Genomic DNA, 27,636 nt, shown 5'->3' on the forward strand with positions numbered 1-27,636 from the left:
ATTATATGCATGTATAAAGTCACCAATGAGATAGATAGATATACGTACATACATACATACATACATACAAGTACATACATACATACAATAGATAGATAAATATACACAAAGATAGATAGATAGATAGATAGATAGATAGATAGATAGATAGATGCTTACAAACACAGAGATAGATGATAGATGGATAGAAAGATACATAGATAGAGATACACATAGATAGATTAGATAGATAGATAGATGATAGATAGATAGATAGATAGATAGACAGACAGATCTTGAGTTTTAGATGATAACTTTTCAGCCAGATAGGAGCCTCACTCCATAATCCCAACACCCAGGAAGCTGAGGCAGGAGGACTGAAAATTCAAGGTCTGAGATGCATAGAAAGAACCCATCAAAGAAAAAAATAAATAAAAGTGTCTGACCCTGCAGCCACAACAAATAGATTTCATGTTATAGTTCAGCCAGAAAAATCCATACAGTTTTAATTCATAGATGTCGATTTAAGTCTTATGAACCAGGGTCAGTTCAAGGTATTAGTAACAGTTCCAGGGATTCTGACAGCAGTGACATTTTAGAGAAAGAAATGCCAGGGCACGCCTGGAAGAGATCGACATTTGATCCCACACATTGTTGCTAACACACGTGAGCACTAATGGGTCTGCTTCTGTTTTGTTTCTGCCACACATTTTTTTTTTCTAGTCTAGTTAACATTCTTTGTCAGTAGTTCTGCATGATTTTGCTTGATAATAACTCTCTGGTCATTATGATGTCCCCATCAGGATTACTTAAGTACTTGAATGGAGGAACAATTAAAGCCTCTGCTGAAACCCTAGTCTGTTGGGAGATATAGGGTTACTTCCTTGGGTAACACACTCTGCTATATCAGGCCAGGGGAAGACTGTCTGCAGAGGCTGGGGATGTGTGTGGAGTAAACAGAAGCTGAGGAGGCAGGCACCGAGGGAGGATGAGTTAGCGTGTATGGAGCAGGCTATTATCGACTGTCTGAAGTATGTTCACTTGTCTAACTGTTGCCCAGAACCATGGTGTATGATTTGCACTCACTAGCATGCCTGGATGGTTCAAAAAGGTGTGGTACGGGCTGGCGTCTCTGCTCAGTTTCTCTTCCTTCCTTCTGATCATCGTTGCCTTGGCTCTGCCTCACTGGTTGAGTGGGAAAATCTTGTGTCAGACTGGAGTGGATTTGGTCAATGCCACAGACCCAGAACTGGTCAAATTCATCGGGGACATTTACTACGGGCTCTTCCGAGGCTGCAAGGTGCGGCAATGTGGACTCGGGGGCCGCCAGTCCCAATTTACAAGTGAGTATCTTGGGGCATGTAAAGTGGTGTGTGCACTTTTTGTTTAGCAGGGTGCTTGTGTCTAAAAGTGGGATTTAAATATTGCCTATGTAAGACATAGCATCAAAGTCTATGGGTAGTCAACATCTCCGACACAGCAATGCAAAGAGAACTTTCCTTTCTTTTCTAAAAGGAGATAGAAATACTAGAAGTAGGGATTTGTATATTTTGTAGTTTACTTCTAGTAATAGTAACTAGTAACATATCAAGTGATCATGTGTCAGGCATCCCACTAGAAGCTGCTCATGGCCTGATTTGTTTAAGCTTCACCACACACTTTCAAGGGAAGCATGGTGAATATGCCCATTTTTCAGCAGAGTACATTGAGTCTTGGGATGTTTCATAATTCACCTGGGGTCACTCATTTTTCCAGGAAACAACAGAGCCAGATGTCAAACCCATACCATATGACTCTGGTAGTCTTAACCTGTCCGCAACAGTGTACAGGTGCAGACTGCCTGTGGAAGGGGACGTCCAGGCAGCATGGTAACTGCCCCCCACGTCCATGTATATGAAAGCCTCATAGCCTGAGGAACAGTGGAGGGACTTCTCTGGCAGCACTGAAGAGCAGCTGACACGTTTCCTGGCAGGGAGGCTGGGGAAGGCACTTGATGGCTTAAAGATGAGCAGCCAGCAGCATTGGCCAGAGTTCAGAGCTCCTCAGAAGGGAAACGGAGTAGTCCCATGAAGCCTTGAGACATGAGTCCAAAAAAGGCTTGGGAAGGAGAAAGCAAAACAAGTAAAACAATATTCTGCAGCCCTTGGAATCAAACAGTAGACCACTGGTAACAGGAGTATCCAATAAAACCATAGTTAATCTATGGCTTGTTGGCACATGGGGATCAGAAATCTTACCCATCGCTTGCATTTTGTACCTCGAAACTTTGGCAATGTTTGAAAACCTGGCCAGGACATATATCTCATTAAATGCGCAAAAATAGAATGCTGTACCTCTTGACTACAGAATACAAATGATCTTCATGTCTATGCAGAAAAGAAATACATGTTCATTATGTTTATTGAGAAAAACCATCTCTGAGTATATTTTTATTCACCCAGTGATTATAATAGAGCTTCAGTGTTGGGGAAATAGCTCCATCATTACCATAGCCTAAGAGGCAGGAGGGGTGGCTCAGGCATGGTGGGACTCCAGCGCTGTCAGGAATGGAGACAGGCAGATTCTGACTTCTGTAAGAGACCCCATTTCTAAACAATAAGCTAAGATTGACATAGTAGGATATCCAATATCTACCTCTGGTCTCTGAAAGCCCACACACAGCTTTCAGATGTGCAAACTGTATACTCACACACACACATCATATATATATATATATATATATATATATATATATATATATATATATATATATGCTCATGGCATGTGAATACACACACACACCAAAAAAGTCGAAGTAGAAAAATAATCACACAAACAATAAAGAAAAGGATGTGTTAAAAGGAGAGGATGAAGGTTGTACCTTATCTGTGTGCTCTGCTGCCTAGTACATCTATTGGACACTTATGAAACTTTAATATGTGGGAGGATGGCAGGGCAGCCATGTCCTTTAATGTGCTACTGGTACCTGAATGGTAACATCCTGCCACCCTCAGCTCCCAGAAATTAAACCACTTCTAATGGGAGTTGTAACAATGAGTACCTTCTGTTTGCCCTTGGGAAAATTCAAATGTCTCTTTCCCGCTCCTTCCTTCTAAGATATCCACAGGCACCATCCTTGTTTCCCCTAGAGGAGTCTAGTCTCAAGCATCAAAATGTGTGAGATATATAGAAGGTGTTTCATTTTCAGCTATGAGTTAGGTGGTATTTGAGAATGCTGTTTTCAGCTGTTCTCTGGTCATTCCAGAGGATGTAATAAGTGTTCATTTACAGTACCTTGGAAGAGGCCGTGCTTGAAAGGTCTCAGGAAGCTCAAAGCAGCTTCTTCCTGTAATCAGTTCACTTTGCATGCTGTAGTTTAGGGACATTGTATGTATTACTACCTCTCTTTCAGGGTCACAGTTCTCAAGCCCAGTAGAATGTAAACTTGAAGTAGCTATGGGGTATATTAGCATCTGGGGAAGGCATTTGAATCCTTAACAGCATTTCCCACTTTCTGAAGGTCTACAGGAAAATATTCCTGTTCTCAAGGCTGTACACAAATCAGCAGAGAGCAGTTTGTGAAGTGCATTGCAAACCTTATAATAGGGAGGGTTTTTTTTTTTAATTGAATCTCATTTACAAGCAACTGCTTGCCTTACCTAGAGACTCATTTGAGAGAGACTCAACTCCCATATTAATCATGGGAAAACCAAGAAATTTTCCACCACCAACCACTAAGGTCCTTTTTATACCTAGAACATCTGAAATAAGTAATGTCTGAATGACTGCAGAAAGAAAGCGACAAACATTAAATTACTTGATGATATGTACGCCTTTGGTTATACTGTTGAGTAGATACAAGCCAGGCACCACCAGAAGACGGATGAACGGAGGAGACAAGGGCTTGCCCAGAGAAGGCTGCTGTGTGCCAAAGGAGGCATGAAGTGTACTTGGACTAGACTCTAGTCACTAGGGACAGCATGTTCCTCTCTGAAGCCACCTCTGTGGTTCATTTCCTCTATTCTGATATTATCATACATATTATTAAAGGAAAAGATGCGAATCAGAGAAACCAATATATGAAATAACTTCTATGAATGTGCCTAACATACAGTATGCTGCAGTTTTAGGGCTATAGTCCCTCCCTACATCTTACCCCAGAAGCATTTCCCCAAGGGCTAAAAAACCTGGGTAGACTTTGAATTCCTGCTTGTTTATTTGTCTCACCAGGGCAAAAAATCAAATGTCTCTGGAATCAGGAACAAACAAACCATCTAAGTTTTAGATGCTGCATAGTTAGAATAATTAGTTCTGATATTCAAGCAAGGTATCACTTCCGTATGTAAAAAAAAAAAAAATTAAATTCAAAGTGAGCCTTCTAGAATTTGAACTGCATTGTGATTAAACTTTTAAACTCTTGTTTATCTAAGGTTTCTGATTTCTCTCTTGCCAGCCCTTTAGCAGAATGGTTAAGGCATTACTTCCTGGCTGTGTGGTCTTGGCTAAACTATTTAACTTATCTGGGTCTCAGTTTTCCCATCTGTAAGAACGTGAGAGGGTGACCTGGGGAGGTCAGTCAGCAAAGTGCTCTCCATGCAGGCATGATCAGTTCTGACCCCACTGCCCATGTAAAAAACTAGGTATGATGACATGCCTCTTTGTAATTTTAGTGCTGGGATCCTACAGATGAGAAGGTCACTAGGGCTTGTTAGCCAGCAAGCCTGGACTAATAGGATAGCTCTGGGTCCCCGAGACAGGCTCTCAAAAAACAAGGTGGATAGCATCTGAGGAACAACCTGAGGCTGACCGCTGGCCTCCACATGCATGATCATATATATGTACACACTCATATATAGACATGCACCGAGAAAAGGGGGCAGAAAGAAAGGGGGCAGAGACAGAGTCAGAGAGAAAAAGAGAGACAGAAGAAGGAATGTGTGTGAAGTGCCTGCACACAGCTTATACCTGATTATCAATGGAGCCATGGATTAGCTGTGCTCATGGCTGTGGACTCTAAGCTACAAGCTAAACTTAAATTTCATTGTGTTAGAGATGCCTAAAACTCTTGGTAATCGTAAAAACACGAAAGAGGAGTGAGCCACAGCTTTTTGGGCCCTGTACGGTACAACAGAGTCCAATGTAGAGTTCTTCTCAAAAACTAATGGAAAGAACTGTTGCCTTGAAACTCCCAAAGAAACACTTGAATTTCTAAGTAGTGATATATAAAAGGTAATTAAAGCCATGGGGTATCCTGAGCTGGAAGTACCACACATGAGTGTGAGGGCTAGAAAGATTCACGATATACCAACAGACTGTACATATAATTAAGACACTGTAACTGGAGGTTGGAGTGGGTTCTTTTTACCTTCTTGCTCACAGAACTCTTTGTGCCCCAAGTTCCCTCTTCTTCCTCATCATCGTCTTCATCATCCTAATAAGGTTCTCAATTTATCATTTAATCAACCCCAAATATAGGTTCTTATCATTTTGTACCCATGGCTGGTTCTTTCTAAAATCTGCATTGTGATGTCTTACCTAAATTTATTTAGCCAATTTGTTAACTGAAGAAATTAATCTATCTTCAGACTTTTGCTGTTGTTATGAACAGTCCGTTTATGTACTCAACGCTGAATACATTGGTCTGTCTGAACAACAGTGACTAGCAAAGACATTGCTCTGCCAGATGTTGCCTTTGGCCAACTTGCTTTTTAATGAGGAGGAAGGAATGAGCATCCTTTACAAGATTCAAAAGTGCCTTTCTCTTACACCACCATCAACAAAGAGCTTTGAACTTTGCCAATCATCTGAGTGACTATTTTGGATTTTAAGGATTTAGTGAGGGTTGCCACATGTGCTAGTCATGCGTCTTCAGGGTCTCATGATCAATAGGGATGATGAGACAGGCAATTAGATATAAGCTACTGTGTCTGAAATAAGAAGAGGCTCGAGGTTTGAAAAGTGGGTCTTGGGTCTCCAAGAGAAGGGAGTTGGAATAGAAACAAAGGGAATAACACACCAGAGAAAGACAAACTCCTTGGAAAGGAGCCCATCTTCCCGGTCAAAGTTTCCAAAGTCATGGAGATGACCGTGCAGAGATAATGACAAATGGAAACAGAACTGGAAAGAAAGTTGACTCAGAACCTAGGATGTAAATGTGGGTGGTGCCTGGAAACATGTGAATGGGAAGAACACAGTACAGGGGTGAGAACTAGATCTCTTACTCCTGCCCAGCGTGGTAGTACACACTTTTATTCCAGCACTCAGAAGGCAGAAAAAGGTGAATCTTTGTGAGTTCAAGGCCAGTATGGTCTACATAGCCAATTCCAGGCCAGTCAGAGCTATATAATGAAAGCCTGTCTAAAATGGTAAAAATAGACTCTGGTTCTCAGGCTTGAGAGATGCCAACCTTGGAGTGTGCTCAGGGATTCTTTAGTATTCATCCTTTTAATTTTCCATATAGAGTTGTTAAGAACTGACCTTAAATTCTTGATATCACATTATGCACAGGGATGCAATTCTATATAGAGTTCAGGGTTGCCTTGCCCAAAGACAGTGAACTTCATATCTCCAAGCTTGTGGGTAAAGGAATCTGACAACCTCCACCAAATCCCTTATAAACACTGAATGAAGGGATGGCCCTGAAGAGTTCACTCAACCCATAACTGTGCTCAACAAAAAGAAAGTACCCTTATCTCACACAACCATTGCTAGTCCCCACTGTACTGGCAACCACAGGAGGCTCTGAGCGGCCACATGCTTTTCCCAAGTTAGAAAGTAAAAACTAATGACAGCAATACCCACGGACGCCAATTCTGAGAACAGATTGTCCAGGTCAGTCTTTGAAATATTCTTAGTACATCATGTCATTTTCTCTACTAGCACTAGAGACAAGCATAGAGAAACAAACCACAAATGAGTATTTCACTAACCCCCTTCTGCCACATTCATATGGAAAGTCAATATTTTCATGAAGTATTATATATACAATGAGAATATTATGTGTCCTTAATACTTAGCAGCAATGACATTTCCTCTGCTAAGGCAGTGCCTTGGGCTTATGGGAAGTGCAGCAGCCCACATCAGACCCCAGGACTGCAGGATCAGTGTAGTGTCAACTGTAAAGCACATTCAGATTTTGTGTCCACTCCGAGACAGAGAATATTGCTGGCCGGCTAACAAGTGGCAGCTCTAGGGTCCATGGATCCATTTCAGGAAGTCTCTTGGTTTTTTTTTTTTTTTTTTTTTTTTTTAAACAGAGCATACTTGTGTCTTGCTCTTACCCTCTACTTGCTTACCTTGGGATATGCAAGTTCTGGCATTTGTGAAAAAAGCTACACTCTGACCTTGAAATATCATTTCTCTCTCTGCAGTCTTCCCACATCTGGTGAAGGAGCTCAATGCAGGCCTCCATGTCACAATTCTCTTGCTCCTCTTCCTGGCCTTGGCCCTTGCTCTGGTCAGCATGGGCTTTGCTATTCTCAACATCATCCAGGTCCCCTACAGAGCAGTCAACGGCCCTGGTGGCATCTGCCTTTGGAATGTCCTTGCAGGTAAGAAGTCCACAAAAAAGAGAAACTCTGTCCATACCATCAGGCTGGACTCCCAAGTGTTAACCAGAGAAACTGGGAGTTCCTTTGGTGGGGGGGGGGGTGTTGGTCTTGTTAATGAAATAATTTTTAAAAAGACTCAAAAGGAAGCTAAAGGGCATTTTTATTGGGATTTGGAAGAAAAAAAATGAGAGCAGACAAGCTGTAAACCTTGGCAGCTGCCAGGAGGAGGGAGATGGAGAAGGGAAAGACAATGACATCAAGAAAGCAGGCAGCTTCAGCCATGGAGGTCGGTAAGCTGTGTGGTCAAAGAGGGACCTTCAGAGGATGCCCATGAGAAAGCCCGAGGTGTCCTGACAAGAATGCCCAGGCCTGTGGCTGGGGCTAGTATCCAAACAGTGAAAAGAGGAAAAATTTTCAGAAGGGTGGGCAGGCTAAGTAACTACACAAAAGAAAGAGATTTGGGGAAAGATAGGAGAATGATTTAATTAGTAATATGATTACTTCTCCCATCTCCTTAGCAGATTCTCACAAAAGTCAGATTTCCTCAGGGATGTGGAAGGGTGGACACCTAGTCAGGTCATTGACAGGGCCAGCTGGATAACTCCTCGACAGAAGTGACACTAAACTGTAATGTTTGGGGATAATTTAGAATGGCAGATCTCCACCCAGGGCCAGAGGTAGAACTTAAATTCTATTTTGATCAAGAAAAAGTAGCTTTCCCTTGATGGGTCTCAACCAGGTACCTCAGTCCATACAGCCATTTAGATCCTAAGCAAAGTTTTCCCTTTCTAGTGCTACAAGGGAAACAGAAGGCAGGAGTGCAAAGACAACCAGGAGGGAGGAAATCCAAAACTGACTACAAGGGACAGGTCCACCTTACAGGCCTCCCAGGCCATCAAGCCCTGAAACATACGTAGTTGGGTGTGAAGTATGGAGAAATTAAAATATTTATGCTCCGCCCCTTCCCATGCACCTCTCTGGGTTCAAAACCTTGGTGGAAATGAATGTTTTCTTTGCTGAAAGTAGCAGTGTATCAGTATGTGTTCCTATTGATCAGCTACTAATGTATTAATAACAATTAGCCAATAATTTACCTTTAATTGTGTACTAAATAAATCATGTATAATGAAAATATCAAAGCCTATGGAAACAGAACTGTCTCAGAAAACCCATAGTGCATGGTCAAGGTTCCACTGTGCCAATAACCTCTCACCTCCTTTGCTCTGTGTAAGGGCATCATAAAGTATAAACATGGGTGCTGGGTTGGTAACATATATTATAGTGCATCAGTTGTTCTGTGTCTGCCTTTGTGCACAAAAGTCACCAGGATTGCAGGTGTCTTATATCTGCAGACTCTCATTGTAAACAGTATTCAATTCTACTCACTAAATAAATATTTATTTCCATACATGTCCTTCCTCAGGGACTCCCTAACTCAACAGTTCTCAACCTGTGTGTTGAAACCCCTTTGGGGGTTGCATTTCAGATATCCTGCATATCATGACAGTAGCAAAAATTATAGTTATGAAGTAGCAACAAAATAATTTTATGGTTGAGGGTTATCACAGCATGAGGAACTGTATTAAAGGGCCACAGCATTAGGAAGGTTGAGAACCACTGCCCTAATTCCACTGCTAAGATCATAACAAATAGGTGATCAGAGGAAACATATTGTCAAAAGGAATAAAAATGTAAATTAGACTTTTACATTTTTAGATTCTTTTACTGAAGAATCCCATAGAGGGATTCAAAGTTTTCTTCGATTGCTAGGGAGATAAATGGGGCTTGGAATTTCAGAGTTTCCTTGTTTGTAGAAAGAAAATGGAAGGAAGAGAATGTGGAGATACAGAGAACACAAGCTTTGCTGCAGCCGTTCATACTACCTAGAGTCCCAGAAGCAAGGCCATCCTTCAAAGAAGTAGGCAGGCTGAAGAATAAAATAATGTACATGTTTTTAAAGTTATGCCCTTTATGCCTTTATAGGGATATTTATCAAAACAGGAAAATGTTCACAGAAAGAGAAAAGAAACCAAATTTAAATTTTAATTAAGAAAACTTTAAATTGTATTTTAAAAGAATGAAATATACTAAAGAAATATACTAATGTGTACAAAGTATGTCTGGCCTTCAGGGTGAAACTTAGTTTGAATTTCTCCTGCTTATAGTTGTCTCTGTTGTCCAAGTTTTCGTTAGTGACTATGTAACAATCTTTTAAAAACACAAAAAATATATCTCTTTATACTGTTATTTTTTTAAGATAAGGTCTTACACTGTATCTCACGGTCACTGTGCAATTCACTGGCATACTCCTGTTTCAGTCTCCCAAATGTTAACATTACAGGTATGAGTCTAAACACACAGCTAACAATGGGTTTTTGTTTGTGTGTGTGTGTGTGTGTGTGTGTGTGTGTGTGTGTGTGTGTTTTCCAAGATGGGGTCTTACCACCTGGACAGCCTGGAACTTTATGTAGACTAGGCTACTCTCAAATTCACAGAGATCCACCTCTCTCTGCCTCCCACGTACTGGGATACCACTTTGCCAGGCCTCTGTTTTTTCCCTGTCTGATTCTCTTTGTGTAGGTCAATTGTCCTCAGACTCTCAATCCACTTGTCTTAGCATCACAAGCCTTGACATGACAGACATGCACTACCAGACTCAATCAACATGTCTTTTTGATTAGCAATTTAAATCAAAATGGTGGGGGAGACCTATGCAACAACTTCGAAGTTTCCCTCAGTTGCTAGGGAGAGAAATGGAATTCCCGAGTTTCCTTGCTACTTCTCACAGTGCAGCCAGAGTGTGAACCTCACCCTGCAGAATATGATCTTACCTCTTTCTACACTGTACTCATCATCTACACAGAGGTACAGGCGCCTAGAGAGTGGTCCTCTAATGGGGATACTGCTGGATGAGAGGGGTGAGAGACACACAGATTCAAGTCCATTGGTCCTCATTCTCTCTCTCTCTCTCTCTCTCTCTCTCTCTCTCTCTCTCTCTCTCTCTCTCTCTCTCTCTCTCTGTTTTTTTTTTTCCGAGACAGGGTTTCTCTGTGTAGACCTGGCTGTCCTGGAACTCACTCTGTAGATCAGGCTGGCCTCGAACTCAGAAATCCACCTGCCTCTGCCTCCCAAGTGTTGGGATTAAAGGCGTGCACCACCACTGCCCGGCTCATCATTCTTATTCTTGTTCCAAAAAACTCTCACTCTTGCCTTTCACACTGTGTAAATTATCCACTGCTTTTAAATGTGAATTCAAATTCGTGTTGCTCTATCGCTTCTTCTAACCCAAAAGATTTTCTTTCACACGGCATAGACGTGCCACCTCAGTAGAGACCTCACAACTGCAAAGACGGGTAGTAAATAAAGGTGCTGTTTTGGGTTGCAGGTGGAGTCGTGGCTCTAGCCATCAGCAGCTTCATGGCTGCGGTGAAATTTCACGACCTGACCGAAAGGATCGCCAACTTCCAGGAGAGGATCTTTCAGTTTGTAGTGGTGGAAGAACAGTATGAAGAATCATTTTGGATCTGTGTGGCAAGCGCCTCAGCCCATGCAGCAAACCTGGTTGTGGTGGCAATCAGTCAAATTCCCCTCCCAGAAATCAAGACTAAAATGGAAGAGGCCACCGTTACCCCTGAGGACATCTTATACTGATAACTGACTCCTGTGCAGACCTTGTGACGTCAATGGGGGCGGGGACAGGCTTGCCTTTTCCAGCTTTCTTACTCCACAATGTACCCATTCTCGGTAGTAAAAAGAAGGCTACTGAGGGACTAACGAGGTGATTGGGCCAGAAAGGAAAAAAAGCTCTCCAGATGACCAGGGCACCTGTGCTTCCTTCTGATGTCCTTGGAGATGAACTGGAGACTCCTGAACTTGTCAGCTGTGTCTGACACTGGACAATTCTCTTACTAATTCTCAGCTCCCTCATCTGTCAAAAGTGGGGGGGAATAACTTTATATGCTCTGTTGTGAGGTTTCAACGGTGCTGGCGTTGCTGCAAGCACAGTTCTCTGCAAGTAAGGTTATATATACTCCATTAATTTTCGATAGAACCTTGCTCTGTTCTCTATAGTATTGGAGGTGTGCAAAGAAAACCACGATGATCATGTCTCTGTCCCTGAGAAATAATAATGTATTACATGACACAGGAATCAAGTATCTAAGAATGGAAATAAGTGTGGGTTTCTGTGCGGCCGTCATGTGCTGGACTGTGGCTTGTTTGCATGGCTTTGTTTTTCCCGGGTCTGGTGATACTGATCAAGTCCGGGCTTTGCCTATACTAAGCAAGCACTCGGGGAATAGCCCAAAGCACTATTCCAAGATTTTCCCACCTATTAACTGGCTAGATCCTCTTGATATTCCCAAGTATCCAGTGTCATTATAGCCTCACTTGACAGATGGGAAAAGCAAGGTACAGACACGTGGGTGCAATGAGGGATGAAATCTAGTAAGCCAGTACCAGAATCTATATTACTTTTAGATAATATAAACTTTTACTTCAATTATGATAGTAGGTACACAAAGACAGAAGAAAATACAGGTGATACATTAATAGATTACATATCCATACTAACAAAGCAAAGCAAAATATCTTTACAATTCCCCACCTCTAGACACATGTGACAGGTAAGGTGTGGTCAACAGCAAACAGTTGATGCCCACTCTTTCTAGGTCATGATCTCTTGTTCATGTGGTCCATCCAGCAAAGTTAGTTAAACAGGACCAGACCAGTGGTGGCCATTTCTAGAGGTCAGTCAGCTTTATGGAACCGATTTCTGAGCTTCCACATTTTCATAATTCTAATGTCTTCCCTTTGTTCCTCCTAGGGTCAGTAGTTCCTTCCAACAACTGCCACCTTCAGGAAATCCCTATACTTCTAAACCCACGCTGCTGATCTTCAGTTTGGTATACAAGCGAGGCAATGTTAAAATGTAAAAAAAGTCCAGCATAGAGGGACAAGAAGGAAGGAAGTCTTCTGGATGGAGTGTGGTATTGAAGTTTCTCTGAGTTAACATTTGATCTGAACTGTGAAAGATGAGTACGCTTTTTCCAGCGGTGAGGGATGCAAGGTTGGAAAAGGATCCCAAGATGAACCAGTAATGAGGGAACACACAGGAATGAAGTTCCAGGGAGGCCAGGCATGAGAATGTTGAGTGGGATGAGAATGTGGCCTTCATGGACCTGTTTTGCGTGACATTTTCTAAGCAACTTGTGTTAATCTAATGTGTTAACTCACATAGGCCATAACAGTTAAAATTTTAGATGCTTCTTTGAAGACACTTTTTGATAAAGTTAACATTTGCAACTGACCTTTTACAAGTTCAACAGCCTCGTTCAACCAATTGAATTCTCTAATAGAAAAAGACCTGACCTCCCCTAAGGGCGAGGGAATTCTCCCTTTGGACTGGATCTCCGAGTCTCCATCCATCCATCAGTGTTACCAGGTGAAAGGTTCTTCTCAGTTCTTGTCTTCTTCGAGGAAAGGATTCAAGAAAGAGGAACAGACAATTTAAGCAGGCATTCATTTAGCAAAGCACAGTGACATGTATACTCCAAACAGAATGGAGTATGCATTCCCAAAGGAGGGAGCCATGCAATGGGTCAAGCACTGAAAAAGGTTTATAAATACTTATGATGTAGGTGTTACATTCATGGGGCTAAGGTGACCTCTTTTCTCTCCCAAATCATGGGAGACCAAACCTTCCTTTGTAGGGTAATTCTTCCCATGGTAGTCTTAAACGTTGCAAGGAGGATTATAATGCAAATGATATATAATAATGAAGTCAGAATCTTTTGAGGATGCAGACTCCCTCATTAGTGCACACACACACACACACACACACACACACACACACACACGGAAAACATATCCAAGTGACTGTTATTTATATAAAACAAAGAACATAAAGTGGTTTATTTAACCCCCAAGTGGAGTTCTTACTATCAGGAAACAGCTACCAAGATCTATGCTGTTTCCTTGGTCCCCTTACATATAACTCCCAGCCTGCCCAGGAACAAACTCCCAAGATGCATCTGTTGTTTCCTTGGATCCCTCACATTTAGCTCCTGATCTATCCAGTTTCACCAGCAAACCCTGCAGAACTCGGACACATCATCCTCCAGAATCATATAACCCACTCCTAAGAATCAATCAGTCAAGACCTCTCTCAGGTACCCAAATCTCTTCTGTGGAGGGTCAAACTGCCCATATAAAATGGCATGATGTTTGCATATAACCTCATATATTTGCATATACCTTAAATTTTCCCCCAGGTCACTTAGAATACTTAATAAAAGCTGTAAACATTTGTCATGCTGTGTTCCTTAGGGAATGAAGATGAAGGGACAACGTGTCTATGTTCAGTACAGACACAATCATGGCAGACTCAAATCCATTTATGATCTAGGGCTGGCTAAATGCGTTATTGCTGAACTGTACATATAGAGGTTTGACTATAAACATACAACACACACACACACTATTGGCTTTATTTTTCTGGAGAAGCTTTACTATTAACTATATTCATTCATCTTTTTTTTTTTTTTTTTCAATGATTCCACCTCGCTAGAATGACTATATTTGTAATATTCTATCTTTGGGCTAGGCAAAGGTTAACTATCACCCAAATTATAACCACTTAAACACACACACACACACACTTTACCTGATGACTTCAGGAACTCTGGAAGTGTTTGTTGCCTTGTTTTATTATTTATAACTTGGTTGTTCTTGTTTCCAAATGATTTTGTTTCTTATTAACAAATATTAGTTATAGGTAATGAACCCTGCTATGATATTTTCACATTTATATGATGCATTTCAATTATATTCACTCCTGGTTACACTCTCTTATGCTCCTTCCCACATCCATTGCTCCCCCTTCCTCTACCCAGCTAATATTACTAATGTTTTCACATGATTTCTTTTCTCTTTTGATAACATGGTGAGTGACACTGGGGTTGCTAATAAAAGCGTGGGTGAGGAATTGTTTGCAGGAGTTTGGGAGCCTTCCCAGCGACTATGCCACTGAAGCAAACTTTTTTCCCTTCCTTAACATTCATTAACTGCGGATAAATCCCCAGGGAGCATGGAGGCTTCCTGAGCTTCTCCCTCTCTGTGACAGGATATTGGCAGGGCCAGTCTGACACAGATCTTGTGTAGTAATCACATGGTCCGTTCCTAGCCATCCATCCCACACCACCCTTCACCCTTCCTCTAGCTCTTACAGGTTTTCTTCCCCTTGTGCTGGTTTATTTTTGTTTGTTTGTTGTTTTGTTTTGTCAACTTGACATAAGCCAGGGTCATCTGGGAAGAGACAACTGAGAAAATGCTTTTATTAGATCAGCTTGTAGACAGGTCTGTGAGACATTTTTGTAATTAAAGACTAGCGTAGGAGGGTTCAGCCAACTGTGGGTGGTGGCATCACCTCCCTAAGCAGGTAATCCTGTGTTATATTAAAAAACAAGCTGAGTGAGCCATGCAAGCCAGTAAACAAAAATCCCTCCATGATCTCTGTTCCAGTTCCTGTCTCCAGGTTCCTGCCTTGAGTTCCTTCCTGCCTTCCCTTCATGATGGACTGTAAGGTGAAAAAAAACCCTTTTCTCCCCAAGTTGTTTTTGATCATGATGTTTATCATAGCAATATAAAACAGACAAGGATTCCCTGGTGCTGTGAGCATCCCTGTATCTTGAGACATCGGATACAAGTGATAAGATGTCAGCCATAAGCTGTCATTTATTTATGCTCAGCACATTGGCCAATTATGAGACTCTGTAGCCACTGATGCTCATTACATAGTGGATGTAGGTAAAAGTGGCTGGGGAACCACAGAGTTCCTCATGCCTCGCTGTGTGTAGTTGGTTGGGAATGCTCTGGGTTCCTCCAGTTGGAAGTTAGGCCCAGCTACTCACTAAAGGCCTCTCCATGGCTCCTCAGGGCACAGCCCCAACACACGAGAAAGTCTTTATTGGCACGACGGATGGTAGATGGTTCTGGATGCACACCCCTAAAACCCAGGGCAGTCCTGAGTTAAATAGCAGGGAGAGAGGGGGAGGGGCTGGGGAGGAATGCTTATTTGGCTCCACCCTCTGGTGGAGGTACCTTCAGGTACCTCATTACTATGTAAATCTCTCTAGGGCCCCGGGGCCTATGCCTTGTACCTGTGTCCTACTTGACTGAAAGGTGCAGGTTGAATGGAGATTAGACCTCTGTCAGGAGCCTGGGTTCTGGGAGCATGGCCGAACCCACAACCCAAGACTCAGGATACCCAGGATAACCTTCCACAACCTGATTACTGATGTGACAGAAGATGATGCCACTGCAGACACCCTGGAAATTCAACATTGTGAAAAGATTCCCACCATCATCTCTATTATATATTGATTACATATGGTCTGTCATCTTCCCTGAGGTGTCCAAGGCCCAAAGCACATCGGGTGGGAAAGGATGAAGTAAAGTCAGGAACAGGTGGATCAGTAGGATCTCCATCTGTCAGGGAATGTTGCAGGGAAGGAAGTCGCCAAAGATTTCAGAGCTACAGTTTTTCAGTGTTATAGTTCTTTTAAAAAAACAACTCTCTTGCTGAAGGGGATGGCTACCCCATAGGAAGAACAACAGTATCAACTAACCCAGACCCCTGGGAGCTCCCAGAGACTAAGCCACCAACCAAAGAGCAAGCATAGACTAGTTTGAACAACCTCCACCCCCACCCCCACCCCAGCACATTTGTAGAAGAGGACTGCCTTTTGTCTGGCCTCAGTGGGAGAGAATGCATCTAATCCTGTAGACACTTGATGCCCAAGAGAAGGGAGATGGATGTGGGTGGATGGTGGATTGGAAAGTACCTTCTCAAAGGCAAAGGGGAGGGGGGAATGAGTGAAGAACTCTGGGAGGGAGGATGAGGAAGGGGGGCAACATTTGGAATGTAAATAAATAAAATAATTTAATAAAAAGGCAAACCAAAAAAAAAAAAAAAAACCAAAAACCAGTTCTCTTAGTCACTGAAGCTCATGAGCATCCATTTTATTGGGGTGAATTAAGGGCTATATAAACCTTGAGAAGAGGGAAGGGGTTCTTCTTAGGGTGATGTTTCATTGGCTGAGGTTTATGGTTCTAGGGATATGTCATTTGCATGGAGAGGCATTCCAGACATCAGGCAGAAAAGAGGAAGCCCTATGAAGAAGAGTTTGTGCTTAGCTCAGGAAAGCTGTCCAGACACAGTAGATTACAACCTTAGTCGTGAGGTGCAGCAGGTATGAGGCGGAGAGCATGAAGCGCCCTCTCAAAGGCTTCTTGGCACTGCTGGAAACAGAAACACACTGTTCTCAGGGAAGTCTGTATGATGGGGATGCTCTTCTCCTGGGTACCACAACGCTGACTCATCTAGGAGGTGCCTCTGTATTTGATTGCTGTCTACCAGCTGTGTTGTTAAGGGGGACTTTGCTTTTCAGACAGGCTATTCAAAGTTCTACAATAATTTTTAAAGAATAATGTTTCTTGTGTTTTGTGGTTGGGCATGCCACATACACATAACTTTTTTTTTTATCAAACCATTTGAGTATTAAGTGCAGATAGCCCTTACCTGTAAATACTTCTATCTGTATTCCCAAAAAGCTAAATAAATACAGTACAATGATCAAACTCAGGAAATTAATGTTGCCACAGTTCTGTTCTCCTATCTACAGCTTTTACTCCAATTTGCTGGCGATCCTATGTCCTCGGGCTTACATATTAAGCACAGTATCCACTGAGCCATTGCCTCAGCCCTACGATTGTGGTTTCTTATATTTTTTCCTGATGCAGGGACCAGGTTACATTTAGGCTGTGCAGTTCTTTACTTTCCTTTATACACAAAAGTCCTTGGGTCATTGTTGATGACCTTGATGTTTTTCAATAACACAGATCTGCTTAATAGGGTCTCCCTCAGTTTAGTGTTCCTGCTCTTCCCCTTCAGACTTGGATTGCATCCTTGATACAGACATCTATCTGCAAAGTGACTTGTGCCCATCCTACAAATGACCCACAGAACCCTCGTCTCCTGCTCATCATAGTGCTGACATTCACTGAGTGATACAGCCACGTTTCTTCAATGTACTACTTTTCTCCTGATAGTCAGTATTAAGTGTATGCAGAGGATTCTAGTTCAGCACTAAGTACCCATGTTGGGTGCTTCCCAACCTCCTGTAATTCCAGTTCCAAGAAATTCAACATCTTCTGGACTCTAAAGTCAACTCTACTTACATCCATACACCCCATATGGACCACATACAAACATATAATTAAAAACTATATAAAAATGAAATGGACAACTTGGTCATTTTCATTGTGATTCCAGAATCATGGTCTAAGGGCACTGTCATCACCCCCCAAACAAACTCCCATTCTCTCTCTCTCTCTCTCTCTCTCTCTCTCTCTCTCTCTCTCTCTCTCTGCACACAACTTGGCAACCACTCATTTTCTAGCCATACTACAGATCTGAGGATTCTTGTCATTCCAAAGAAATACAATATTAAGTGTGTGACCTTCCATTCAGCCAAATGTTTTGAAGGCTCGTCCATTGGTATAGGACTGTATACCTCAACCTTTGACTCTTGTAGATAAGCTATCACAGTATTCCACATCTATCGATCCACCATGTACTTATTTTTAGTCTGTATTCTTCACATGAGAAAACATCAAATCTACTTCTTACTTGTATGTATTTTTCATCCTTAAATTTCTTTAATGGCTAAATTTGGTATCAAGTCCTATGACATCATCCCCTTGTAGTGGAAATTTCCAGGCGTCTCACATCAGACAATGCCATCAGTTCCTGTGATCTCTTGTTCCGGCCATTGTTAAAGAAGAATCGGTTTACAGAATCTGAGCCAAAGGATGACAAATGACCATACCCCCTTTGTGATCCGATTGTTACTTCTCACAGCTGAATGGGGGTTTTATCCCTTGGAAACTGAGACCCATTGCAAGGACTAACAAGCCAAGGCAGTCAGCACCCTCATCTTGGCTTCTCCCCCAAAAGAGGTGGGTGTCATAGTCATTGTTTCCCACAAAGGGTTCATGTGACAAAATGCAAAGTAAACAAGCTTCCCTCGCCCCCTGCAGAAGCAACATCTTGGCTCATTATCACCTGCCAACTTCTTCTTGCACCTGCAGATCTTGATCTCAAACAGATGTGAGTTCGTTTTGTTTTTTTTTTTCTTCTTGCAGGGGAACAGTTCGAATATAATTAAAAGCACAGAGACTGCAACAATGTAGTCTGTGTGCTGGTTAACATGTTTCCAGAATACCAGCTTGATCTGATATTGCTTCAGCCAAACCTTGAACCCTGTGCCCTATTCTCCCTGTCCTTTAGCAAAGATGGTCTTAATGTAATACCTTCAGGTGTGTGTGGTATTGTACTTGCTCTGTTCTCTCCTAAATCCAACTATTTTAGCGTTACTCTCGATATCTTGGGAGCATTACACTATCCCTCAAGTACTGCTCGGTTCCGAAGATACAAAGATAAATATGACTTTGTTTGGAGGCAGAAGCACAGATAATTCATTGGATCATAACAAAAGGTTGGGCACTGGACCAACTCCATCCTGACACAGCCTTGCTCCACCAGTGGTAAGTTTCAAAAAAATGAAATAATTAGCAGTAACCATGTGCCAGGGCAAGAGGGAGTTTCCAGAGAAACTGTTGGTACGGAAGTGCTTGGCTGATTTTATTTTCAAAGCTAGAAAGGAATGGGCACAGTTATAGCAGTGAAGTTTGAACTGGCCAAACATGTGGAAACAGGGCCACCTCTTCGAACTTGGTCACCTGAGCAGGGCATAACAAACCTCCCCTAAGTAATGTCCGACACCAGCTTGACTGGGGAAAGAAAGGGGTAGGGAAGGAGAGTTCTCAGTTCAGGCTCTCTCCTCAGGTGACTCCACTTCAGGTTAACAGTCGAAGCTACCTAGGACAGTAAGTAACACAAGCACAAGCATTTCCTTAAGACTTCTTTCCAGCAAATCAGAAATGATTTCTTTCAGGAGTTGAAATCTTGAGTCAGAAAGAAATTAGACAGGTCACGAGCTTTGATTGCCTTAGGTGTTATTGATTCGGTTGTTAAGTAAGTGCAAAGTGGTTTCAACAATATGACAGTGTCACAAACATATATGTTGCCACTGTCATAAGAAAAACAATCCATGTCACTAACTCAAAAATAACTCATAAGTGATTCTGGCGCTAAACACATGCGGAACTCAAGTACCAGAGCCATCTTCACCACTAGGGGGAGGCAGACTATCACCTATCAATTTATTATCCTAAGGCCTGGCTTGCAGGATGGCTGGATGATGAATAGACATTGAATCATAATTCTAACATACTAACTTCCACTTTCCAGTCTCAACTGAATTTTAAAAAACCTTTTCACATTTTGTGCAGTATTTCTATGTATAGTAGGTCATTTCTCAGGGTGTTGCGGGACCATGGACTCAGAGAAAGGACTGTAGAGAGCTGACATCTTACCCGTCATCAGTACATAACAAAAGTCTTTCTGAGCTTCTGCAGCAACAGAGGGACCTAAAATGATAATCTGTCAAGCATAATGACAAATGACAGGGCTCAATATTTTGCCTATAAGGACATTGTTGCTGTCTTCAGAAGAGGGCATTGGATTCTCTTACAGATGGTTGTGAGCCACCGTGTGGTTGCTGGGAATTGAACCACCAAGTCATATCTCCAGCCCCATATTTTGCCTATAAATGTCTTCCTTTCGGGGGAGTCCCTGTCATTCTAATAATACAAAACTAATAAAATGCAAAATTAAGAGGAAAAAATAAAGATTAAAACATTGCTTATGTTTTTATTTCTTTTCTTAAATTCTCGGTTTCCTAAACTACTATGATGAATCAATATGTCACATCGTTTGAAGAGAGTAAGGAAATCAATATGGGGGCACACACAAGAACTTATTCCAGTAGCAAAGTTCAAAGTGCCCTGGCCAAAGTTCAGAATTATCTATCAGGAGTATTTTGTTTATAGGACCCAAACACTAGTCCCTGCTCATGTTAGGCAAATGCTGAAGCATCATTAAGCTTCATCCAGTCCCAGCTAAAATGCTTTGAAAACTAATTACGGTTTATTGAGCGATTCTGTCTCAGAAAATAAGGTGGGGGTTGAGAGAGGAAGGCACTGGTGTCTGAACATGTGAATATATGGGTGCATTCAAAACACACTGCACCCACATACACACACACACTCAGAGGGACAGAGAGAGAGAGAGAGAGAGAGAGACAACACATGCACACAGAGATAGGAGAGGGGAGGAAGAGGCAAAGGAGGAAAGCAGGAAGAAATACAAAAGGGAAGAAGAAAGAAAATGCAAGGCCACTACTCAGTGAGGTTTGGAGCTGCAGCAGCGGCGGCGGCAGCAGTGAACTTGATACAAAGGCATCTCAGGACCACCCCAGTCCTACAGAATCAGAAAGTGTATCTTTTTCACAGGACTTGTAGACAATTGTACCTCCTTGCAGTTAGGCATTCTAAGTCTCCCTATGCCTGTGAGATACTCCCCTAGTACAGAGGGTAGTGCTGTGTGAGCCATACCAGGGATGCCTGTGATGAACTTATTCCTAAGCTCAGGCAGACTGACCCTCAGCCTGCATGTTCCAGTATAAGTGCAGAATTGCCTGAATCTGTAAGTAATCAGCAGACCCCTCTAGTAAGAGCATCAACCAAACACACAGATCTCAAGAGCACAGGAGGGAAGCGTGAGGTTGCATTCTTCTTACTTGAGAACTAATAAAAGTGGAATCTATTTATTTGCTGAGCCAGTCTCTTCTCAGCAGCCAGATGACATAATCCTGTGCTCTAGCATAGTCAGACCTGCTCCTTGACAAGTGTGCACTACAGGATATACATCTGTCACACGTGTGCATGTGTGCGTGCACACGCATACATACACACACACACTTTTCCTTGGGTTGAATCTGAGCATAGATGGAAGCGGTTGCTTCTGTCTACGGCTGTATTTTACTCATATTGTCCGGCACTGACCAGAGTTTACAGAATTAAGAACAGAATTAACAAGTATTAAACTGGCCTTACAAAGTGTTTTAAAATAGCAGATTTTCAGGCTATATGTTAGAGGTTCTGAGGGATGGGGCCAGGGTGAAACTGGGAAGTCAGTATCTTCATTAAACACTTGGGTGAAATTACGCTTTTGGACATGGTTCTGCCTATCAAAGATCACTTCATGCACATTCCTAGGTCACCACCCAAGGAGTGAAGATGGATTAATTAACAGGCCCCAAGACAGGCTCGCATTGTAAGCATCCCCATTGCACAAGCAACACGCCAGGCTAGAGAATAATGCAGTGCAAACCGCCTATTGAACTGCAGCCAAAGAAAATACCTCCCTAGTGTGGAGGCTTGATCTCCAGTCTCTGCCACCCACAGCGGAGAACAGTGACTCACACTGACAAGAGAGCATCCTCTCAAGACAGAGAAACATCTAAGCTGATGCAAACCCCCAGTGTTAACAAAACCCCAGCAAACTCTACTCCCTTGAGATTCTGTATGTGTCTATAAGCCAGCTGTCCAACTGTAATACTGGTAGAAGTTAACGATTGTACAAGTTTGACACTGATGCTGTAGTTGCTGTGAAAAGTATTGTGAAGGTGTCAGAATTATTGGATGGTGGAGAAGTAATTCTCAGTCACTGTGGAAAGGATGAGCCACAGTGAAGAGTGCTGTATTCACACCTTCACAGACACAGCCACTGTCAGCTACATCCAAGTTCTCTCAGATACTAAAAGTATGCCAGACACTAAACTCTGTATCAACCTCTAGTCTGTATTTGAAGATTGAGAGGACTCAGTTATTGCCAGTGTGATTGAGCCCATTTGATGGGCAAATCTCTATACAAAGGGCTTTTGATGCACCGACTGTTTCTCACAGCCTTTATAAAGTTGGTACACTACTCTTCTTGTACTGTGAAGACGCTGAGAGAAATTTTAAAAATAATGGTAAGTGACGCTATGAAAAATAATAAAGTTAGGAAATAAGGATGGCGCTTTCAGGGAGTCTATGATTTAAATAAAGTGTCAGCTGAGAACACTCACAAGTAGCATTTGAGGAAAACCCGGTATAAAGCAGGGATGTGAGTTCAGCAGAATCTAAGAGCATCATTCCTGACTGAGCAAACAGGTGCCAGGACCCTGTGGCAGGAGACGCTGGCTTTCCCAGCAACTGTAAGGAGTCAGTGTGACCGACCAGAGATTCAAAGATGACGCCCACATGTGGTTGTTTGGAGGTGGAGAGCTTCACACAACGCCAGGGCTGTGTGAGCTTCCTGTGAGTCTGCTAAGCAAAGAGCTGGGAAGGCCTGGAGTTTTGAACAGAGAAGTGGTGTGTTGGTCTGCCCTACATTTCTACAGGCCCCGTGGGAGATGACATCAACCATTGCTTTCTCTCTCTCTCTCTCTCTCTCTCTCTCTCTCTCTCTCTCTCTCTCTCTCTCTCTCTCTCTCTTGCCAAGATAAAGAATGACCTTCACATTGTAAACCTGTAGAATTCTTAGGTCGTTATTCTTGTTGGGCGGCTTTTCCTCACCCTCCTGCCCTTTCATCAGGGTCTACCGCCTACCTGTCTGGACTACTTCCCGGGCTCTTTTCCTCTCCTGTCCTTTGGTTACTCGGGTGGTGTTCACAGGCTAGGAGCGCTTCCTGGCTAATCATGCCTCCCTGGCTCATGCGCAGTAATGTGCTCCAGCGTCACTCCTTGGCAGTACACCAGGATAGCTCACCTGAGCTGCCGCCTACTCTTCTAAACGCCTATTGCATGCTCCCTCTTGGGTGGCCCAAGGTTCTTCAGATCAACTTGGGAAACACAGGGCTGTCTTCCCGGCTTTCCTGAGAGAATCTCTGTCTAGCTAAACGCAGGACATATAGGACTGGGAATGCAGCCCCGTTGGTAGACTGCTTGCCTACTACTACATAGACGAAGCCTTGAGTTCAATCTTCAGTACCGCATAACGCTAGGTCTGGTGGCACATGCCTGCAATCCTAGCATTCAGAAGGTGCGGGCAGGAGGATCAGCAATCCAATATTACCTTTACATACATATCAAGTTTAATGCCAGCCTAGGAGATTTATTTTTAAAAATCAAGGCATAATCTGCTTTGTTGCTTAATCTAGATGTCTACAACTTAGTTTTAAATCTCTTTCACTCTTCAAATTCAGTCCATTGCCAAACCCATCTCGCAACTGGCATGGCTATTCCCCACACCTCATCTTTGCTTCAGCTCTTCCCAGAGGGCCACCAAGCTTTCAGCCACTAGATGCTGCCTACCAATCCTGCTCCATTGGCCCTGCTCTGTCTCCCCTGCAGCCAAAATGGCCTGCTCATCTTCCTTTGCCTTTCCATGATCCCCCTTGTCTGCCTTCTCTCTCCTCGATTGTTTAAGGCCTGTGAGCGGTTCAGGTGGCAGCTTCAGTGTCACCTGTCACAAGACAGTATCAACACAAGTTTCCTGATTCACACAGGTGAGAGCCCCTGGCCTTTCCACTGCAGCCCTTACTCACTGCACATCATTGGTGCTGCTCATCCAATCTTCCCTTTTCCCTTGTTGCATGATGTCCTGGGTGAAGGCAGAGATTGACCCCTATTTATCTTGGATCTCTAGTGTCTAAATCATTACCTGCCATACGATAAGTGCTATGGTTCCCCCAAAGCTGTATAAAGGTTTGCTCACCAGCCTGTGGCACTACTGGGAAGTAGTGGGACCTTCAGTAGGTAGGACCTAGTTTTAGGAAGTTACAGGGTGCCAGACGGTGGTGGCGCATGCCTTTAATCCCAGCACTTGGGAGGCAGAGGCAGGCAGATTTCTGAGTTCGAGGCCAGCCTGGTCTACAGAGTGAGTTCCAGGACAGCCAGGGCTACACAGAGAGACCCTGTCTCAAAAAACAAAAAACAAAAAAAGGAAGTTACAGGGTACAGGGGACATGGTCTATTCCCCCCCCCCCTTTACTTCCCAGTTCCATGAAGTGAACACCTTTAGTCCAATAGGTAATGTTATCCAAAACAATGATGCCAATTGATGATGGAACTATAAAACTGTGAGTGTGAGTGAATATAAGTCCTTTCTCCTAGCATGTTGATTGTCTCAGGTATTTTGCCACAGTTTTGGGAACCTAACTAGCACAATTGGCTCCCAAATACCTAAGAGAATACCTAGCTCCCACGGCTCACTAACTCAGGACACCTTTTTCTGTCTTTGTTATCTGCTACCTCTTCAGGATGTGGAAAAGTCCTGATAGAAAGCAGGCATCCAGTAAGGACAGAAGCGTGATAAATTACTCAGTCTATGATATGGTTTCCTTGAGAAATATCTCCTCAATTCTTTTTTTCCTGGCTTACTTTTTATTGTGGACGCTTTGTGAATTTCATACAATGTATATTAACTACCGCTCCCCCAGCTCCTCTCAGATCCAACATCCCTTCCACAGCCACACAAATGTGTGTACTCTTTTGATTTTTTCATCCAGCTAGGGCAATTTGTGCTGCCCATATATTCTTGGGCATGTGGACATCCACTGCTGCACAGTCAACTTACCAGGATATACTTTAAAGAAACCAACTCTCCTCCTAGCAGCTAGTAGCTCCCAAAAGTCCCTCAACTGTTCTGCGCCCCTTTTCGAGTCCCCTTCGCCCGCGAAAGAGACACGTGAGGCAGTGTTCGAGTAGTTACTACATCGAGGCTTTATTCTTGTATCAGCTGAAGCGGAAGACACCAAGCCCGGAAAAGGCACTGCTTATATGCGCCCTAGAGTGGCATGTTCACTTCTGATTGGCTGTTCACTCCTCACCCCATATTATGCCCCAGGATGGGCAGTGGCTTGGCGTGCTTTTGCCTCTTGCACCTGCGCAGTTTAGTTGTTTACTTGTGGGAGCATCGGATGCCCGTGCCATCTTGTAATGGCGAGTGTTATCACCGCTCGCCGTGGCTCCTAACACTCAACTACAGGCAGGACTTTGTACCAACATGCCCTCTCCATGCTGTGATTCTGTCTGGCTAATGTTAGTACAGTCTTTGTGTATGCTGTCACAACTGCTGTGGGAGCATACATGCTTTGTTACATCCACTGCTTACTTACAGTCAGTCAACCATCATCTCTGGCTCTTAAAAAGAAGTATTGCCCTCTTCTGCAATGACCCTGAGGCCTTGGGTGGAGGAGGAAGTTTAATATAGATGTCTCATTTATGGCTGAGTACTCCCCAGTCTCTTACTCTCTCTCCAACTTGACCAGTGGTGGGTCTCTGTGTTAAACATCATCGACTGTAAGAAGCTTCTTCTGTAAGAGCTGAAAGATGCCATAATCTGTGTGTATAGTGGCATTAGGAGTCAGTTTAATACTCTGCCATTTAGCAGAATAATTTTAGTAGGTACTCCCCTAGGGTCTGTTGGAAATTGGTTCTAATGCTCTGATTCAATATGGAATCTTCTTGTTCAGATGCTGAAGGTCCTTGTCCCCAGTTAGTTTTTGATGGATCAATAAGATGCCAATGGCTAATGGCTGGGCACAGGGCTGGACACTTAGAGTTGCACAGGTAGGATGCAGAGAAGAACAGAACAGAATCACCATGACTCAGGGTAAAAGGATGGGATGCAGGAGCTGCAGGAAGTAAAGCCAGCCAGCCATCTAAGACTTCGGGTACCCTGACTGGGCTTGGGATAGCAAGGGAAGGTTTAGGAGTGCCCAGTCTTTGAGATAGCCAAGGCATTGTTAAAATAAGCTAATGTGTGTGTGTCTTCCATTCGCAGATCCAAAGATAACTCCTGGGAGGGTGTACATGTACAATCTACCAGGAGCCAAAGCGACATAGCAAAAACTCACCACAACAAGGGCCTATAACCTACCTAGCCATAGGTTCTTGCAATCACAACACCAAATTAGGAATGTAGAAAATAAACTAAAAAAACAAGAAATCATAGAAGCAGGTGTCTGGTGAGGCATGTGCACATGGGTGAAGGGGTTGTACATTAGTCACACATTCAGAGGCCAGAGCAGGATGTCAGATGTCTTCCTTTGTCATTCTTCAGCTTATTCCCTTGAGACAGTGTTTCTCACTGAACTAGAAGCTAACCAGTTAGCTCCTGATATCTGCCTGTCTCCTCTACCTAATGTTGGGGTTACAGACATTTTAAGCCATGCCCCATGCTAGAGATTTGAACTCAGGTCCTCCAGCTTGCAAAGGAAGCACTCTTAGCCACTAAGCCACCTTCCTACTCCAGCAATAGTTTTACACAATCTGTTTGCTCACCCTCTGGCTAATATATTTTCCTCAACTTGCCAGAAGATCAGGTCTTCTACTTTAATTCAGAGTCACCAATCGGAGACTCCTAGATCTCAGGGCCCTGGGAACTTCTAAGGAGGAAGAAGTACCCAAATGAATGTCGGAAAATTAGGTAAAAAGCTAGAAACTGGATTATTCAAACTAAGTACGTTCTTCCTGACTTGCTCCAGAAACCAACATTTAGGCCACCGAAGCACAGACAAATCAAAAAGAGCCCATTTAGGGCAAAGGACTCACCAAAAGAAAAGGCTGCAGATGTTGACACTTTGGGGAGTGCGATGAGGAACTGGGTTCCATCAGTCATCCCAGGGCAACTATTATTGTGAAGCTTTTCCCCTTAGCACACACACACACAAAAAGTTTGGTTTAACCTTTGATATCTCACTTTTAAATATTACCAGACAGCCAAAGAGCACTCCACATTGGAGTGGAAATCTGACAGCAAAATTGGAAACAAAAACAAAGAAACAGACAATTCAGAGAGCAGAACAGAGTTTTAGAGAAAATATAACTAACGTTTGTAGACAGATAACAGCAAATCACATGCAGACAAGGAAATAAAGCTCTTGAAAATTAAACATTTGGTAACGACATTGTTATATTCATAAACCAAAGGGTCAAAAAAACGGAAAGAAAGGAAATTGATATTAAAATGTATGACTTGTTTTCACTTGCTCAGATTAGGTTCTTAACCCTTGTGGGTCTTACTCAGAAGATAAATTTTCAGTGAACCTTGTACATGAGATTCTTTCTTACTGGAAAACAACTTACAAGATTGTTTTATTAAAGTGTGAATCAC

At 42.9% G+C, this 27,636-nt stretch overlaps 2 protein-coding genes and 1 long non-coding RNA gene across 3 annotated transcripts in view; 1 reads left to right on the top strand and 2 right to left on the bottom strand.

The window, feature by feature from the left end:
• Qdpr (quinoid dihydropteridine reductase) overlaps window positions 1-27,209 on the bottom strand; it is a 45,883-nt gene extending 18,674 nt beyond the window's left edge. The window contains exon 1 of the mRNA XM_076938463.1: window positions 27,075-27,209. Coding sequence (XP_076794578.1) covers window positions 27,075-27,134 — 60 coding nt within the window. The 5' untranslated portion in view covers window positions 27,135-27,209. The remainder of the gene's footprint in view (window positions 1-27,074) is intronic.
• Clrn2 (clarin 2) lies at window positions 788-11,534 on the top strand. Its single transcript, XM_034509458.2, has 3 exons — window positions 788-1,322; window positions 7,329-7,508; window positions 10,894-11,534. Exons 1-3 carry the CDS (start codon window positions 1,070-1,072, stop codon window positions 11,157-11,159), a joined length of 699 nt encoding a protein of 232 aa, XP_034365349.1. The 5' UTR covers window positions 788-1,069; the 3' UTR covers window positions 11,160-11,534.
• On the bottom strand, window positions 11,978-23,462 carry LOC143443096 (uncharacterized). Its single transcript, XR_013111828.1, has 2 exons — window positions 23,127-23,462; window positions 11,978-12,976 (listed from the first exon to the last, which is right to left on the bottom strand). It is a non-coding gene; the product is annotated as an uncharacterized LOC143443096 (long non-coding RNA).
• Window positions 27,210-27,636: the final 427 nt, after the last annotated feature.

Source organism: Arvicanthis niloticus, chromosome 7, assembly GCF_011762505.2.
Source record: "Arvicanthis niloticus isolate mArvNil1 chromosome 7, mArvNil1.pat.X, whole genome shotgun sequence".
NCBI classification, from domain to species: Eukaryota; Metazoa; Chordata; class Mammalia; order Rodentia; family Muridae; genus Arvicanthis; species Arvicanthis niloticus.